Raw genomic sequence first — 20271 nt, 5'->3', positions numbered from 1 at the left:
GTTGCACCCTTTGGAGTGGGAATAGTAATTTTTACCCCTACGCTATTCAACACTTTCCCTACTGTTGCACTCTCTGGAGTGGGAATAGTAATTTTTACCCCTACGCTATCCAATGCTTTCCCTACTGTTGCACCCTCTGGAGTGGGAATAGTAATTTTTACCCCTACGCAATCCAACGCTTTCCCTACTGTTGCACTCTCTGGAGTGGGAATAGTAATTTTTACCCCTATGCTATCCAACGCTTTCCCTACTGTTGCACCCTCTGGAGTGGGAATAGTAATTTTTACCCCTACGCTATCCAACGCTTTCCCTACTGTTGCACCCTCTGGAGTGGGAATAGTAATTTTTACCCGCCGGACGTACGACGCCGCCACCTTCAACGCACTCAAAACCGGCCGGACCCCCGGCTGCCACCGAGCCACCCCAGGACATACGCACGGACACTTCACCTGCCAATCCTGCAAGTTCTCCTGCATCCGGACCTGCACATCTGCACCCGCCAAGCCGAGCACCAACAGCAACCACCTGAAGTGCATCCTGCTCAACACTCGCTCCATCCGCAGACACGCCGTGAAACTATGGAACCTGCTCGACACCTCATCTCCAGACGTCGCCTTCCTAACGGAAACCTGGATGAACGCCTCCTCAGCGCCCGACATCGCCATTGCCATCCCGGACGGATACAAGATCGCCCGGAGGGACCGCGTTAACCAGATAGGAGGAGGCATCGCCATCGTCCACAAGAACACCATCCGCATCACGACCAACGCCGACCACACCCTCGCAGCCACCGAACATCTTCACTTCCAGATACACACCGACCCCAAGACCACACTCAGAGGTACCCTAATCTACAGACCCCCAGGACCTCGCACACAATTCAGCGAAGACATCGCAGACTTCATCAGCCCGCACGCCCTCGCCTCCTCCGACTACATCCTCCTAGGGGACCTCAACTTCCACCTGGAGAACAACAACGACAACAACACCACCACCCTGTTGGACAATCTCGCCAACCTCGGACTCAAGCAACTGGAGAACACCCCCACCCACTACGCCGGACACATGCTCGACCCAATCTTCTCCTCCAGCAAGCACATCTCCTTCAGCCACTGCACCGGACTCCACTGGACAGACTACAGCTGCATCCACTTCAGCTTCAGAAGGACCACGACTCACCACCACCCGCAACAGGCCCCCCGCAGGAGCTGGAACAAGATCACCACCGACCAGCTCATCACATCACTGAGCCAGCACCCTCCCGCCAGATCAACGGACCCCAACCAAGCAGCCAACAACCTCACACATTGGATCACCAACTACGCTGACGACCACGCACCCCTGAAAAACCATCCCAGCAGGCCCAGAAGCAAGATAGCCCCCTGGTTCAACGACGACCTCAAGAACTCTAAGAAGAACTTCCGCACCCTTGAGAAAGCCTGGCGAAAAAAACAGACTACAGACAACATGACCGCCCTCAAGCACGCCACCCGCAAACACCACCAGCTGATCCACACCACCAAGTAGTCAGCATTCAAGGATCGACTAGACAACAATGCACACAATAGCAAGGAACTCTTCAACATCGTCAAAGAGCTCTCCAACCCCAGCGCCGGAAACAACGACATCACTCCCTCACAAGACCTCTGCGACTCACTCGCCTCGTTCTTCCACAGCAAGATCGCAGACATACACAACAGCTTCGGCAAACAGACCACGCACCCAACCACGGAACCAACGCCCCCCATCACCACCCTCAGCACCTGGACCCCAGTCAGCACAGAAGACACCATCCGCACGATGAACACCATTCACTCCGGATCACCAACCGACCCATGCCCCCACCACATCTTCAACAAGGCCGACTCCGTCATCGCACCCCAACTCCGGGACATCATCAACTGCTCCTTCAACACCGCCACCTTCCCGGAGAGCTGGAAGCATGCCGAACTCAGTGCCCTCCTGAAGAAACCATCAGCAGACCCCACCGACCTCAAGAACTACCGCCCCATCTCGCTCCTCCCGTTTCCTGCCAAACTCATCGAGAAGACTGTCAACAAACAGCTTGCTGCCTTCCTCGAGACGAACTGATCCCTCAACCACTCACAGTCCGGCTTCCGAACCAACCACAGCACCGAGACTGCCCTCATCGCAGCCACTGACGACATCCGAACCCTGCTTGACAACAGGGAAACAGTGGCCCTCATCCTCCTGGACCTCTCCGCAGCGTTCGATACTGTCTGCCACCGCACCGTAGTACAACACCTCAGCAACATCGGAATCCAAGAGAAGGCACTGGAGTAAATCATCTCGTTTCTCGCCGGAAGAACCCAGTGAGTCTGCCTCCCCCCGTTCAGATCTGAGGCCACCGAAGTCATCTGCGGCGTACCACAAGGACCATCACTCAGCCCCACCCTCTTCAACGTCTACATGAGCCCCCTCGCAGCCATCGCACGCCAACACAACCTCAACATCATCTCCTACACCGACGACACCCAGCTGATCCTGTCCCTCACAAACAACCCCGCCACCGCCAGAACCAACCTACACGAAGGGATGAAAAACGTAGCCGAGTGGATGAGGAACAGCCGCCTGAAACTGAACTCAGACAAGACAGAAGTCCTCATCCTTGGATCATCACCCTCTGCCTGGGAGAACTCCTGGTGGCCCCCTGCCCTGGGCAGCGCACCCACACCAACGGACTACGCACGCAACCTGGGCTTCATCCTGGACTCCTCCCTCTCGATGACCAGACAGGTCAACGCCGTCTCATCATCGTGTTTCAACATCCTACGCATGCTCCGAAAGATCTTCCGATGGATCCCCACCAAAACCAGGAAGACGGTCACCCAGGCACTCGTCACCAGCCGACTGGACTAAGGAAACACCCTCTACACCGGAACCACAGCCAAACTGCAGAAAAGACTCAAACGCATCCAGAACGCCTCCGCACGACTCATCCTGGACATCCCCCGACACAGCCACATCTCCGGACACCTGAGAGACCTGCACTGGCTCCCCGTCAGCAAGAGAATCATGTTCCGTCTTCTCACCCAGGCACACAAGGCCCTCCACGACTCAGGTCCCAGGTACCTCAACAAACGCCTGACCTTCTACACTCCCACCCGCCAGCTACGATCGACCAGCCAAGCCCTCGCCGTCGTTCCACACATTCGAAGAGCCATCATGGGAGGAAGATCCTTCTCCTACCTGGCAGCCAAGACTTGGAACTCCCTCCCCATCCACCTCCGTCTCACCCAGGACCACCTCTCCTTCAGGAAGCAACTCAAGACCTGGCTGTTCGAGCAGTAGCGGACCCCTCTCCCCCAAGCGCCTTGAGACCCCTCCGGGTGAGTAGCGCGCTTTACAAATTTCCTGATTGATTGATTGATTGATAGCAGTTTGTTTTATGGAGGATCTGGGTTTTGTGTTGAACAGAGTGAAGTTGTCTTTGGTTCCAAATCAGGAAATTATATTTTTAGGTTTTCAGATGCAGACATTTTATTGTGTGTTGAGGTTACTAATGGAGAAGGTGAGGAAGTGTTTAGACTTCTGAATGGGGTTTGTTACATCACTTGGTGAAGGTTTTTGGGCTTATTATCAACTTTGATTCAGGTAATCTTCCCAGCTCCATTGTATTACAGAGCTTTTCAGAGGCTAAATTCTTATCTTCTTTTGGGGATGAGGTATTCACAAAAAATGATATTGGATCTGGAAGCAAGAAAGGAATTGTATTGGTGTATGGCCAATTCGGAGGCATGGACTGGAAGGGGTATTTCATTTTTGGAAATCTACCAGAGTTGGTCATAGAATCGGACACAAGCCGTAAAGGCTGGGGAGCGAAATGCAGTTCAATTACAACAGGGGGGAAATGGTTGTTTGAGGAAAGGGAAATGCTTATCAATTATCTGGAGTTTCTGGCAGGTACTTTTCCAGTGAAGAGCTTTGTCAGGGATTGTGTGAAGTGCTGTGTGTTGTTGAAAATGAACAATGTGTCAGCAGTCAGGTATGTCAACAGATTAGGGGGTCCACGTTCAAAAGCTTTTGTGCATTTTGTAAGGGATTTCAGCATTTCTGCCAGAGTAAGAATATCATGATTCAGGCTCATCATATTTCAGGGTTGAGCAATTGAGTTGCAGATTGGAATTCAAAGGATCTAAAAAATTCAGCGATTGGAGAGTTGACAGGGAGAGAAAGTGGGGTCCATTCACAATGGATCTGTCGGCACCAGACTGAATGCTGAACTACTGGTATCCTTCAGTTAGAAACCAAATGCAGAGGCCAGGGTGGTGGGTGTATTTCTGTAGATTTGGAACTTAGGAGGCAGTCATGCATTCCCTCCTTTTTCAATGATGCAGAGGTTGCAAGTGAAGGTAAGGTGAGAGAGGTTTGATGTTCTTTTGGTGACTCATTTTTGACAGTCTCAGACATGTTTCCCAGAGGAGAGTCACAAGCTTGTGTTGAAGGGATATTTGCAGTTAATGGCTTGTATGATTTCAGGAAAATATGGCAACTGACAGGTTTATCTTCAGAAGCGTTGAAACTCTTCAGGGAGTTTTGGACACCAGGTACCACAAAGACATATAATCTTCAGAGAAAAGATAGGTCTGTTTTGTTTGGAAAGGGGTTTAGATCCTGTATCGGTGCCCGTAGTAAATTAATTGGTGGAGGTTTTTAAAAAATTCAATTCGTATAGTTCAGCGAACCTATGTAGATTGGCGGTTTCTGCAGGACATATGTTGGTGGATGGGATGCCAATTGGGCAACATGATTTAGTTAAGAGATTAGTAAGAAGTGTCCGGTTAGAGGTTTTTCTAGGTTCAAAGTATTCATCTGTTTGGGATGTTGATCTGGTTTTAAATAGAGTTAATAAATTTGGGTAGGAATGAGGTTTTAAATCCGAAGAGTTTGTCATTTAAATTAGCTATGCTGCTTTCTTTAGTTTCTTTCAGGCAGGTTTCGGAAATTCGGGCTTCATGGGTTTTTTCAAGATGTTATCAACCGGAAGGAGTGTGTTTTTATGTGAGGAAAAGGGCTAAGACAATATTTAGGACTATTTTTTATCCTAAGTTGGAAGATCAGGAGGATTTGTGTGTGGTAAGTAGTTTGAAAGAATATGAGGAAAGACAGGAATATTCTCAGTTTCTAATCCTACTTTAGCATGGTGAGTAAAGAAATTTATGATTAAAGCAGGCCTACATTTTCAGGTAAAAGGAAGTTTGAGCAGTATTCTTGCTTCAGCAGTTTGGGCAAGTGAGTCAGTGTTAAAAATGTTGTGTTTCAAACTGATGGATAGTGCTGCAGTGAATGTAATGGCAAGGCTTTAAACATGAATTAATATTGACGTCCATGCATTCACATAATATTTGTATTTTCCCCAGCTGAGGTGGGTAGAAAATCATGATTTCATTAAATACATTGAATCTAATGTTACCCTGTCCAGCTACATCCTCCCTCATTAGTTATTTTGTTATTGTTTCAGAACATCTTTGAAATATGCTCTGGTGTGCGGTCAGTGAAAAATCTTTCTCAAAGAAGCTTTTCACAAAGGTTTAAAGGATGGATTATATTTTCACGGGATAGGATTTTTTTTTCATCTGCAGCAAAAAAGAAGGAAGATGGCTGTGTTTTCTGAGTATTTATGCATATTTGGAATGTTTAAGGGTCTGTTCTACCCTTGTTGGGTAGGCAGACAAAATATTGAATTGTTAATATCGAAGAACAATAATATCGAAGTAGTAATATCGAAGGTGAGTAATATCGAATGTATGTAATATCGAAGGTAAGTAACATCGATGTTACTAATATCTATTTGTATATGATTGTTATGTATATTATTATGTATTTAATATGTAAAAAAAAGATGTTTTAATGTAATTTAAATAAATTTTGTATTTTAGTACCATAGCGGGTTGTGGGTTGATAGGGGAATAGGGTGGGAAGTAATTTAATCATAGTAAATTAATTATTAATTTATTAGGAATTATAAATAAATGATTAATTAATAGGTAATTATTTTTTATTAATTATAATTTTTTTAATTAATTGATTAATTGATAATTATGTTCTGTAGCGGGTTATGGGTTTACAGGGGAATAGGGTGGGAAGTAATTTAATTATAGCAAATTAATTCTTAATGTATTAGGAATTATGAATTAATTATTAGTTAATAGGTAATTAATTGTTATCAATTAGTAATTCATTTTAATTAATTGAATAATTGATAATTATGTTCTGTAGCGGGTTATGGGTTTATAGAGGAATAGGGTGGGAAATAATTTAAATGTAATTAAGTAATAAATGTTTTATTAATTGTTTTTGGTAATTATATTATTGTTAATTAATAATTATTTGGTAATTAATATGTATTAATTGGTAATTAATTTGTATTAATTGATTAATTGATAATTATGTTACGTGTATTATTTTATTATTGGTGTTTGTTGTGCGCTCATAGGGGAATAGTGTGTAAAGTAATTGATATGTAATTAAGTAGTTATAAAATTTATATTTGTGTATTGGTAATTAATGTATTGGATATTAATTATTAATTGGTAATTATTTTTTTTAATCATTATTTATTGGTATTTTTAAATAGTTTAGATTTATTTAATAAATAATATTTGTAATATTTTAAAATATAAATGTATTTATAAGTATGGTATTTTTAATGTCTACGCTATCCAACACTTTCCCTACTGATGCACTCTCTGGAGTTGGAATAGTAATTTTTACCCCTACGCTATTCAACGCTTTCCCTACTGTTGCCCTCTCTGGAGTTGGAATAGTAATTTTTATCCCTAAGCTATCCAACACTTTCCCTACTGTTGAACTCTCTGGAGTTGGAATATTAATTTTTACCCCTACGCTATCCAACGCTTTCCCTACTGTTGCACGCTCTGGAGTTGGAATAGTAATTTTTACCTTCCTGCTATCCAACGCTTTGCCTACTGTTGCACTCTCTGGAGTTGGAATAGTAATTTTTACTTCTACGCTATCCAACACTTTCCCTACTGTTGCTCTCTCTGGAGTTGGAATAGTAATGTTTACCTCTATGATATCCAATGTTTTCCCTAGTGTTGCACTCTCTGGAGTTGGAATAGTAATTTTTACCCTCTCGCTATCCAACGCTTTCCCTACTGTTGCACTCTCTGGAGTGGGAATAGTAATTTTTACCCCTACGCTATCCAACACGTTCCCTACTCCCTACTGTTGCACTCTCTGGAGTTGGAATAGTGATTTTTACTTCTATGCTATCCAACACTTTCCCTACTGTTGAACTCTCTGGAGTTGGAATAGTAATTTTTACCCCTACGCTATCCAACGCTTTCCCTACTGTTGCACGCTCTGGAGTTGGAATAGTAATTTGTACCCTCCCGCTATCCAACGCTTTCCCTACTGTTGCACTCTCTGGAGTGGGAATAGTAATTTTTACCCCTACGCTATCCAACACTTTCCCTACTGTTGCACTCTCTGGAGTTGGAATAGTAATTTTTACTTCTACGCTATCCAACACTTTCCCTACTGTTGCTCTCTCTGGAGATGGAATAGTAATTTTTACCCCTACGCTATCCAATGTTTTCCTTGCTGTTGCACTCTCTGGCATGGGAATAGTAATTTTTACCCCTACGCTATCCAACGTTTTCCCTACTGTTGCACTCTCTGGAGTGGGAATAGTAATTTTTGCCCCTACGCTATCCAACGCTTTCCCTACTGTTGCCCTCTCTGGAGTTGGAATAGTATTTTTTACCCTCCTGCTATCCAACGCTTTGCCTACTGTTGCACTCTCTAGAGTTGGAATAGTAATTTTTACTTCTATGTTATCCAACACTTTCCCTACTGTTGCTCTCTCTGGAGTTGGAATAGTAATTTTTACCTCTATGCTATCCAATGTTTTCCCTACTGTTGCACTCTCTGGAGTTGGAATAGTAATTTTTACCCTCTCGCTATCCAACGCTTTCCCTACTGTTGCACTCTCTGGAGTGGGTATAGTAATTTTTACCCCTACGCTATCCAACACGTTCCCTACTCCCTACTGTTGCACTCTCTGGAGTTGGAATAGTGATTTTTACTTCTACGCTATCCAACACTTTCCCTACTGTTGAACTCTCTGGAGATGGAATAGTAACTTTTTACCCCTACGCTATCCAATGTTTTCCTTACTGTTGCACTCTCTGGCGTGGGAATAGTAATTTTTACCCCTGCGCTATTCAACGTTTTCCCTACTGTTGCACTCTCTGGAGTGGGAATAGTAATTTTTGCCCCTATGCTATCCAACACTTTCCCTACTGTTGCACTCTCTGGAGTGGGAATAGTGATTTTTACTTCTACGCTATCCAACGCGTTCCCTACTGTTGCACTCTCTGGAGTGGGAATAGTAATTTTTACTTCTACGCTATCCAACACTTTCCCTACTGTTGCTCTCTCTGGAGATGGAATAGTAATTTTTACCCCTACGCTATCCAATGTTTTCCCTACTGTTGCACTCTCTGGAGTTGGAATAGTAATTTTTAACCCTACGCTATCCAACACTTTCCCTACTGTTGCGCTCTCTGGAGTTGGAATAGTAATTTTTAGCCCTATGCTATCCAGCGTTTTCCTTACTGTTGCACTCTCTGGAGTGGGAATAGTAATTTTTACCCCTACGCTGTCCAACATTTTCCTCACTGTTTTTTTTTGGGGGAGTTGGAATAATATTTTATTTTCTCTGTTATTTAATATTTTTAGTTTTGATTTATTTAATGTAGTAGATAATTAATTTTAGAAATATTAAAAGTAAATTAATTTTTTTAATTTGTTTTGTATAATTACTACATTTTTATTTATGTTATTATTTTATGTTTATAGTTGAATTTGTAATTTATAATATTTTTAATTATTCATAAGTTAGTACAATAATTATTAAAACTGATTATTAAGTAAGTATATATATTATCTGTTATATGCATTTGTTAAATTATGTATATTACTTATTAATTTTAAATAGTATAAAATATGTTTAACTATATTTATTATAATTGTAAGTATTTTTTAATTAATTTTACATATTGTTTTTAATTAAAAATAACGATATTTTTTTCAAACAATATTTTTGACATCTATATATTTTTTTCGAAATTTTTGTACTTACCTTGTTGTAGATAAGATGTCGATATTGTTGACATCGATATTTTTGTTGCGATATTTTTGTATCTCGATATTCTGACTTTCGATATTCTGTCATAGATCCGGCATAGAACTCAGATCAGTGCAATTTTGGTGCTAGTCTTAATCTCCAACTGACCAATAGGAATACCGGTGAAACGAGACTGTTGTACTCTGCATGGCATACTGCTGAGGCTTTGCCAAAGGGAATGTGGCCTTAAATCTTTAAACCATGTCTGGCTGAAAGGGTGTGTCCTGTTATGGAAGCAAAGAGGGCTGTCCCTCCCTGAGCCAGGAGTTTATATTCTTAAGGTTCGGTAAACATAAGTGGCAGTCTTCAGCCTAAACACAAATGAACGGAATACTTGCACATAACGCTTTTGGCGTTGATGGTTTGGTACCCCTTCTGTAACATAAACAATTGAACCTGCTGTAACATTGAGTGCAAAAATGTTTTTATATTAAAACAATATGTGTTAGTGTCATGAGGAAAGTGATTTTGTGGAGTTTGCTTTATAAAAAGACAAATATATTATGATGAAATGTGAAATTTAATTTCAATGGTTCCGTTCCTCAAAGCATTCTCTAGCTATGACAGTGAAACAATCCTTAAGTAGAGTAAAAGCTAGCACACTTGTCACTTCAATCCCCTGAGAATTAGCCAGAATTATATCTGCTATATTCTGATATTTATATAGATGTTTTGTTCACAGGTTGAACATTTGTCACAATTTCATTTGTTTCTCAAAAGATCATCAAGTAACAGTTTTGCAGACCCCATCGTTTTCTAGGTAAATAGATGGAAATACAACATTTTGACTCAATTCGACCCTATCCCTTCGGTCACAGACAGTTTCGACACATTGTGATGACACTAAAGGTACTACAGTAATATAATAATATGGACTTTCAAAACAACTAAGACATGGTCGAAGTTTAGCTTTCCAAGCTACTGAAGCTCCATGTTACAAAATGTAAACTGGAATGTCTACTTACTTCTATAAAGGCAGCATTGATGCTTGCTTGCAGGAACACAAAGCCTTTCAGCCAATACTTCGTGGCACTACAGTACTCTGAATTATAGTCGCAATCTGTCGAAGGGAATAATCACAACAAGAGCATTCATTGTCATTGAAGAAATGGCAAGTATATTGAGATGTGTCACTTGCAAAAGAGAACACAGGCATACATTTTAGTTACATTGATGGCAAAGGCAATGTGGATCAATGGGCCCTGTCATAAATGGTTTGGCACTGCTGCAAAAATGAAATCCATTTGACTCGATTTTTTTCGTCTTGAACAATAAAAAAAGGAATATATATTTGTTTCCTCAAAGGTAGCCTGATACCTGTTACAAAAGTATATTTCCAATGAGCGAACATGGAGCTAATTGTTTCTGGACTATAGTTGCAGCTTTTAAAATAGGGAACAGAGCGGACTCATTTTGTTCCACTTTAACATGCAAGATATTTGTATGCTCATTCTCATCGTGTAAGCATAAAACATGGTGCAGCATTGATTTAACAATTTATATCTGGCCAACATTTTAAAGAAAATGCTTTTAGGGCAAAGCTGTTTAGTCCACTTTTTGTTGTTCAAACATCATAAAAGGCTCTATAGCAAAGAGAACGTGAAAGCCAGAGCAAATTATTATAGAGCTGGGCTTTTCCGATCTACCAAATTCTCGGCAAACTAGATGCGGACAGCAGTAACACTACCGCGTAGGAATTATGTGATCCACAGGAACACTACAGAGCTCTTTATTTTCACCTCTGGATTTCGGCTTCAGGAAACAGCTAAATAAAGTGTGAAAATCCCGGGAAAATGTGAAATTACTGGAGAAATCAGACCCAGAATTACTGAGGGGCATATTAGCAAATGCAATATCGCCGCTTTAGCAGGACTTTTTCCCGCTAAAGCGGCGATATTTTTATCGCCCTATTGTGCAAGTTATCGCTAACAGCAGTTAGCGACAGCTTTTAGGCGATAGCTACAGGTTTGGGACCTGCTTTGCATGTCAGCGATATTTATCGCTAATGACATGCAAAGTGGGCATACCCAAACTGTTAGCGACTGAAAACAGTCGCTAACACAGCTTTCGCCTATTAGCAAGCCAGGCGAAGCGATAAAAAAATCCCGCTAAGCGCGATTATTGCTATAAACTAAAGCCTGCTAAAAAGTTGACTTACCTGTATAGTCAATGGGGGGGTGGATTATCAGATTCAGCCCCCATTGGCGTTAATGCGAGAATATCACTGGATTTCAAGCGATATTCTCGCATTTCGCCGCTATCGCTGGATATTTTAGCACAATGGAGAAAAATTTTGCTAATAGCATGTTTTCTCAGCTAAAATATCCAGCGATAGCCATTGATAAAAAAAGTCGCTAACCACGTTTTGCAATAAATATCGCTATTTCTTGCTAATAGACCCCTGATTCCCTTGCAAATCCTCGATTATAATTGGACCCTTATAGTGCAGCTTATAATGGGCCTGGTTTTCCTCACACCTCCAGAGTTGCTGGTACCTCTGATATCGGTAACTACAGGGGTGTGTAAAATCCACTAAATTTTTGGATTGCTCGTAATGAGGCCTAAGGTGGTGAAACAAATACCAAAACAGTAAATATGTAAAATGACAATACAACCAATTTTCTGGGACTGATCATAGTATTTATTTGTTTATTTGTTTAACCTTTAGCATACAGTTTATGTGGAATATGTAAAATTATATTAGTGTAACGGTAACATGCTTCAGCCATGTTTTCTGGCTCACACTGCCCTAGATAAGTGGCCATCTCTGACAAGAACTATTCTTACCTCATGGCTGCCAAGATGAGAAAACAAAGACTAGCTTTCTCAGCCTCAATGTTTATGTATTATTGCTTCTATCTGAAGAATGGGTCTATTCTTCTCATGACCTCAGACTAGACATCACTTTGTATTTTTTCTAAGAATTATTCACATGACTGTTCAACACATAGGAGCTTTAAAGTATACATTTGTGCTTTACATTACTTACCGAGCTTGCTCCATTCTCCTGTGGTAAGGGAAACTCTGGCTGTTTAATTCCATGATTATTTTTTCTTTTCCTAATAAACCCTTTCAGACTTCGATTGGCCTGTTAGAAGATTTTCCTTCATATTTGCATGCTCACCTTTTTCTACAGGTGTTGTAATATAATAGATCCAGAGTCCTCATCTCTCTCTGAAACTCAGGAGCAGCAACATTGTCATGGTGTCACCAGGGCTGTCATTTCTGAGGGGAGAAGCTAACGGTCAAAAGCTGCGTTGCATCAGTTAAGATCACCAGGATTATCAGACTGCATTTTTCCCAGTGGATTCCCTTCGCCAGGTGGCGCATAAAAGCGGCCTTGGGCTCCTGCAGCATGGGACGCGCGTGAATGCGCCCGTCCGAGACCGGATTAGGCCGGGCTGGGTCAAACTATTAACATTTCGACTCTGGAACTAGTTCTGCAAAGTAACTCCGAAGAATCTTCTCTCCAAATTATTCAGTCACAACCGACGGGGGTGGAACTTGACTCTGTCACATCTCCTGAGCCAGCAGGTACACCAAGCAGTGTAAACACTAGTGGTCAGAAGGCCAAAATAAGTCAACCGCCACCTAAGAAGAGGAAGGGTCGGGGTCCCCAGAAACAAAAGCAAACCTTGACAAAGGCAATGGGTCATAAACCTAAAACTGTTGATAGAGATTGTAATCAGGGACATAGCACAATGCCAAAGCCCACTGTAACAAATGGGCTACCTCCATGCTCACATGAGGAGTATTTTTGTAAAAGGATAGAGACAATGGTATCTGTCTTGTTGGATCCATTGTCACAAAAACTATCCCAAATAGAATCAAGACTAATAAAGTTGGAGGGGTCCGTCACTGGTATTTCCTTAGCCCACCCGGACACATGCCCACACAGAGATACTGACATGCTGCCTAATGGGGGGACAGGATTAGCGGGTAGTCAGTCTGGAAGCAACCCTGTAAGTGAACAGGCATATTATTCTAGCACTTTCAACGGTATAGCTAAAGACCTAGCTTAGATAGGCCCCCCATATTCAAGTGTAATATCCTCTTCACCGCATTGTTTAGAAGGCTCGAGCACTACTCGGGCACAGGTCTTAAAACCCCCTAACGGGGCTCCAAACACCACAGAAAGTAACATACAGACAACACGCTTTTTTCAGAATTCAAAATGACACAAAAAATAGGTTGGGTTGGTAAAAACCTAAATCATTAGATGGCGACTCGATGGTTCTATTATTTAGATCCCCAAGCCTGGTGCAGTCTATCTTTGACATGGCTGGTAATCAGAATGTAATGGCACAGGGTATAATTATCCTACCATTGGGCTACTTTTATCAACCCCCTACAGTCTCATGGAATATTTCTGTGGAGGAGAGATTTATAGGGAATAGTCAGCTTAGATATGCGGTTCCTGTCAGTAACTGCTATGATACTCTCAATCCACTAGAAGATATAGACTGACTGACCCATTCGAGACTCCCCTTCCTAATCCATAACTCTAGCTTAGAATATCAAGATGACAAAGTGCACAAACAGCAAACTACCTCTGATCAGACTTATATAGTTACGTGTAATCATTTGCAAACTCCAGGTTTCATTGAACAGGGGGAAGACGGTGCAGACACCATTAACCTGACTCTGGGTCCGTCTCCAGAATCTATCGAACATACAAGTTTAGATCAGTCAGTTCTTAAAAAAAATGGTGGCTCATTAGCAAGTAAAGTGGTAATAACTAGCCCTCCAGGTAATAGTGACAGAACCCTTTGTAACCTTGTGTCATGGAACATTTCAGGATTACGGTCCAAGTTAACCAAGCACATTTGGTGCGACTTAATATCAAATTATGATACATTATGTTTCCAGGAAACATGAGCTATGGAAATAATCAATATCAATGGCTTCAAAACGTTCTACACTTCAGCCTTTGAGGGGTCAAGTGGAAGGGCAAATTGTGCGCTCTATACTTATATATCTAACGGGCAGGAAATAAAAAAGACAGAGATGTACACAGAGGAAACGTACTACCAATTGATTAAAATCCATGTAGACAGAAAGCATTGTATCGCATTGGCAAATTTCTACAATAATATTCCCCTGGATAAAGTTGGGGTTATGGTAAAAAAAATTGGGCAATGATTTAAAATCTCTATGCAGTGACAATACCAAAGACATGATGATAATTTTGGGAGGATATTTTAACTGCGTCTTGTGCGCAAATGATGATGGCAAACTATGTGGTTTTATAAATGAAGAAGGTATAAGCAACGAATGTATGACGTTACAATGCATACATGTACAATGCATGCCTTTACAATGCAGTTTTTACATCGCAACATCCTTTACAACGCATCATTTTACATCGCTTGCCATTACAACACATTTTTTAAAACTACATTTACAATGCATTCCATTACATCACATTATACAATTACAACGCATACCATTACAATGCATACAATTACATTGCATTTAAGGTAAGTGTTGGATTGTGCATTGGTAGAAATTACTATTCTAACCCCAGTGGGTGCAACAGTAGGGTGAGTGTCGGATAGTGTAGGGGTAAAAATTACTATTCTAACTCCAGTGGGTGCAACAGTAGGGTAAGTGTTGGATGGTGTAGGGGTACTATGCGTTGTAATGGTATGCGTTGTAATGACAGCAATGTAATGCCTGCTTTGTAGTGACATGTGTTGTAATGACGTGCATTATAGTGACATACAATGTAAAGGCTGCGCTGTAGTGACCTGCGTTGTAAAGGATGTTGCGATGTAATGACTGCGTTGTAAATGTAGTGCGATGTAATGACTGAGTTATAAAGGTTGTTTCCCATAAGCAACTCCCATTTCCAACATTCTATACTTGGGGAGTCGTACAATTAAATACTCTTTAGTCGACCTGGGCTTCGCAAATGAGCTATGTGCTACACTTGTTTCTATGCACCACACCTTTAGTGGCAGAGGTCTATGTTCTACTATAGATTATATATTATTGTCAAACAGCCATGTGTGCAGACTTCACTCATTTGCTGAAGATGATAACTCACTGAGTGATCACTTTCCACTCTGCCTTTCTGTTTTATTGCCGACAATTAAATCTGACAGATATGATAAATTTGACCAGGTGTTAGCAAAATAAGAATTGACAAAATAAATGTTCATACTCTTCGATGCTTGATCCTTTAGAGATCACTAAACAAGTGGTAACAAAACGTAAACAGGCTTTTGAGACTTGCCTAAGTGAAACAGCTGCCCCAGATGGTATTTTATTCTCCTTTCAATTATTATGAGGCGTTATAAGGGAGGCCTTATTCGTTCGGAGTCGAAAGAAAGGGAAATCTCAAGGATGGTTCGACTCAAAGTGTACACATGCCTATACCAATTTAAAACATGAACTACCCAAGTCAGCTAGAAGTTCAAATGGTGTACGGCAGGCAAGAAGGAAGTACAGGTTAGCACTAAAGGAAAGAAAAACTGCCCTGAGAAATGAAGCTTGGGAATCCCTGCACAAAGCATCCCTGATGAAAGATAACTTGGCCTTTTGGAAGGGAGTAAAGGCACCCTTTCTGGCTCCTGGAGGTTGCCCATCAATTGAAGTGGTTATAACAGAGGATCAATGAATCGAGCATTTCTCTAGGGTATATAAGGGTGAGGGAAATTTTGATGTGCAAATAAACAACAACCAAGAGGAACCCACTCTGGATCTTTTGGTTGACTATTCGCATCTCCGGTTCTCACTGGAGGAAGTGAACCGGGCTATTTCTGTAAGTCTGGGTGGTAAGGTTGCTGGCCTGGATGGGTTCCCTGTAGACTTGTTTAAGTCAAATATGCCTTTATGGGTGCCAATTATCACCCAGGTAATTACTGCTAGTTTTCGTGCCCCTTTTTTGGCAACCTGTGTGGAATTCATCATTTTCTCAATTTTCAAGGAGGACCGTCAGGATCCTGGATGTTATCGGCCTATTTCACTACTGAACTCTCTGACTAAAGTAGTTGGCCGTATAATTCTAGAACATATGTTTGGGCATAGGACAATAAGGTCCTATCTGATATCCAATACGATTTCTATGAGGGACTGGGTACGATTGAACAGAGTTTAAATGTAGCTATTTTTGTTGGGAAGTATACGCGGGTGAAGAAGGGCATGCTGTTTTTGGCCTTTGTTGATCTCACTGCAGCCTTCGATTCTGTGAGGCATGGTTGGCTCTGGAAGATCCTCGAGGCTATGGGGATGGATGTACAAATTATCTACTTTCTTTGGCGCCTATATAGTCATGCAAGGCATGAGTGCGATTCAGCCTGAGTGGGGATTGCTCGGCCTCATTCCTAATAAGGAGGGGGGTTAGGCAAGGATGTGTCCTAGCCCCCTTTCTTTTTAATCTTTATATTAATGGTCTGGGTGAGGCGCTGCTTAAGGATTGTCAAGATTTCCCCCAAATAGTTGGGCGTCCAAAACCCACCCTTTTATATGGGGACGATGCAGTTTTGATGTCACGCCGCCAATAGGTCTGCAGAGGATTTCAGATAGTTTTTCCAATTTTATGAGCAACCTTGGTCTTAGCGTGAACACCTCAAAGACCTTTATAATGAGGTGTGGCTGGGGCAGCCAGAGGTATGGGGACATGTTTCAAAAAAGGACAAAAAATTGGGTTCACAAAAAGATTTTCATACCTTAGAATACTTTTCAACCAAAATGATTTATGGGCCCAAGCTGGTTTAGAAAAAAAACCTAGCGTTTTAAGGTCAACCACTGCCCTTGCTAAGTTTTCAAAAAAACTGGGTAGGAGACCCCCAGTAGAGCCTATCCAGAATTATAACGCACAATGTATCTCTACCGCCATGTATGGGGCAGGGTTGTGGGGTTTTGATGATGTGCACCCATTACAACTGGTGGAAAACACCTTCTTAAGATATATTCTGACTGAGTAGCACATCTTCGAATGTTTGTCACGCTGAGTTTGGTTTACCATATAATTTGGAGTCTATTCTTTTATGGCACAGGATTTGGACAAAAACAGAGACACAATTAAATCGGGATATTTTAATGGATAGCTTGAAATTGGAAGGGGCCCTAAAGATCCCATGGGTAAGGTATGTCCGAGATTTTATGCGTGATCTTGGTCACATAGAATATTTTTCTGACCCGATTACTATCCAGATGGTCAAGAGATAAGAGCTAAAGAAAGAGAGCCTCCTGTTACTGGACACATTAAGAATGTCGACAGAGATTGTACAGCCTACTATCCTGTGCAATCAACTGATCTCAACTACTTTTAGCATACAACCTTACTTAACATTTGGACCTGGTGGTTGTGATAGGTTTTTAATGACGATATTTATGTTGGGAGTCTTCCACAAACTTGTACGTTTCCCACAAATCAACAACTGGGCCGAGAAAAAAGCAATTGTGTACTTGTGATAGTCACTCAGACCAATCCACCATACATGTTTTCTTATTTTCTAGATTTAATAGCGAACTAAGGAACGTGTGGATTGTCTCAATTTTAAAATCAATGGGGATTAGACAATGTCGCCCGGCGTTTATTGCATTACAGCTTCTGGTCAACGAACATAGCGTGTGGAGAATAGTAATGCTTTTAAAAAAAGTACTAAGCCAAAGGAAATATATTGTAATTTAAGTACTGAGATTATAAAGATGCACCGGTATATTATGATTAATGTTGAAATTTTAATAATGAATTGCATATAAGATGTTATATTTTTATCTTGTGTAAGGAACCGGGTGTTTTTATTTGCTTTTATGATTGTCTGAAATGCCAATCGAATAAAGTTGTTTTGGCTTGACTTGACTTGACATCCAGAGTCTTAGTGTCAACAAATTTAAGATGCCTTTGTGGGTTATGTGCAGCAGGCACTTGGGTGGTATTTGATGGAAGATTGTTTGTACCTTTCAGTACATATATTTTCTAAAACTGCGTTGGTCAAATGGACAGGATTATTTCATTACTTTCACAACCCCTTTTCTCTTTGCAATACTTACTAATATGAGGTGCCCAACCTCTACTCTGGCACCACATGACCTAGCTGGAGCCAATCAGAAGGTTTAAAGCAACAAAAAACCAATTCCCTTACCTCCAAGCCCCTTCCACCAAACTGGCGATAGAGGGTCAGAGCCCAAAACATTTCCTGTTGTCTCCTTCTGCTCATCGGTACCACATTATGGACCTTGGAGCCTGGTGATCCCTTTCTAGGTAAGCTTTGGGAGGAGGGGCACCTCTGGGTATGGGGTTCCAGGTATCCCTGTTTTACTCCAACTAAGTAAAATGCCGTACAGGGCACACAATCAGGAGTATTGGGGCTCTTTCTTCCTGCTGCGGACGCTTATATTCTCAATTCATAGAAAGGCTGGGCCTTTTGATGAATCTGTGACTTGTAGGTGATCGTCCCTGGCAGGATTGATGAGACATTCAGATCAAGCACATTGCGCAACTTCAAAACCTGCGGCTAAAGGCTTTTAAGTTCAGCGACTGTGTTATGGTCTCAGTTCATGCCACGAGCATTGCTGCTTAGCATTCGCGAATGCTTCACTTTCACATGTTTTGGGCGTGCCATTTGTTCGCTGCCACAGATGCTTCTCTGGTAGGCCTCTCTTCTCCCTTCAAGATGGTCTTCTGAAGTTGCGTTCTGCCCCTGCAGGAACGTTTGCAGATGTGCCTGGCTTCCCCCCAGCAGGGCAGTTACCTGTTTAAGCACCAGCAGTTACCTGTTGCTCCAGCTGTTACTTTCCGTTTACAGGATCCACATCGATAAAGCGATCTGGTAACAGCTGGTCTTTTCCTTTCGGTTGGAGGCGCCCTACTGATTCTGCTGCGGTACTCCTTTGTTTTTTATCTCAAAAAGCATGGCGGCTGCCTTTCTTTTGCCTGTTTTACTGATAACAGATTGCTCTGTCTCCCTCCAAATGGTGGAATGGGGAGTGGGATTTTTACTGGTAATAAAACAACAGAAAGAGTCTAAGTGGAGGAAAAGAGGCAGGTCTTTAGTTTTTTTCAGGAAGATTGGTGTTTCCTTTATGACCCTGAGAGTCAGTGGCAACTCATTCCAGAAGGAAGGGCCTAGAAATTAGGAAGATCTGCCCTCGTCTTCTTAATCCGAGGGACTATGGTCAGGCAGAGATTTTCAGAGCGAAGGTTTCTCTGGGAAGTGTAGGACTTGATTTTGTCTTGAAGGTATCCTGGACTGGTACCGTGAAGTGCCTTTTGGGTTAGAAGCAATATTTTAAAAGTGATCCTCTTCCTAACTAGAAGCCAATGTAGGCTGTGAAGGAGGCCAGAGACATGGGATTGACATGGGAGCCCAAAGATGGTAAGTGATGCTGCATTCTGAACTAACTGCAACTTGTCTATCAGGTGTTTGAGTAACCCTGCCTACAGGCTATTGCCATAGTTCAGCCTTGAGATTATTAAGGCCTGCGTTACCTGTTGTCTAGCCTGAAAGGAGAGGAGAGGAAAGAACTTCAAAAGAACACAAAGGAGGACAAAGCCCGTGCCCACCGCAGTTAATTTGAGTGTGAAATGGCAGTTGCTCATCGAATTTAAATCCCAGGTTTTTCACCACTTGACTTTTTAATACAGGAGGGGGGGCATCCTTCGCCTACAAAGTTTCCCATGCTGTCTTGGCCTCCGGGCCAAAGAAAAGGAGCTCAGTCTTACCCTCGGTACATTTGAGTTGGGTATTAGTGAACCATCTAAATGTTGCAATCAAGCACTCACTCATTTTCTCACCAGGGAAGGTATCACCCTTCCCCCAGGAAAAAAGGAGTTGGGTGTCATCTGCATATGAAACTATTTTTGCACACCAGAGTTCTACTAAGGAAGCCAAGGAAGAGAGATAGATATTAAATAACATAAGGCTCAGTGCTGAGCCCTGTGGCACTCCAACGTTTAGCTTGCAGGATGTGGCAGAAAAAGGGCTGCCCCAAACCTTTTGACTTCTGTCTTCCATAAAAGAGGCAAGCCACTGCCAATCTGACCCTGTGATCCCCATAGAATGTATAAAAGCTAGGAGGATAGAGTGAGATATGGTATTAAATGCTGCCGGTAGATTGAGTAACACAAGCAGCGCTCTATCTCC

General features: G+C 42.0%; 1 protein-coding gene across 1 annotated transcript in view; it reads right to left on the bottom strand.

Annotated features, from left to right (window-relative positions):
• The window catches only part of LOC144770056 (ABC-type organic anion transporter ABCA8-like), a 2854033-nt gene that overhangs the window by 2519146 nt on the left and 314616 nt on the right, over positions 1 to 20271 (bottom strand). The window contains exon 5 of the mRNA XM_078654287.1: positions 10141 to 10235. Coding sequence (XP_078510413.1) covers positions 10141 to 10235 — 95 coding nt within the window. The remainder of the gene's footprint in view (positions 1 to 10140; positions 10236 to 20271) is intronic.

Source organism: Lissotriton helveticus, chromosome 7 (assembly GCF_964261635.1).
Source record: "Lissotriton helveticus chromosome 7, aLisHel1.1, whole genome shotgun sequence".
In the NCBI taxonomy this organism is placed as follows: Eukaryota; Metazoa; Chordata; class Amphibia; order Caudata; family Salamandridae; genus Lissotriton; species Lissotriton helveticus.
The sequence above is the reverse complement of the archived record's forward strand: the minus strand, read 5'-3'. Positions and strand labels throughout refer to the sequence as shown.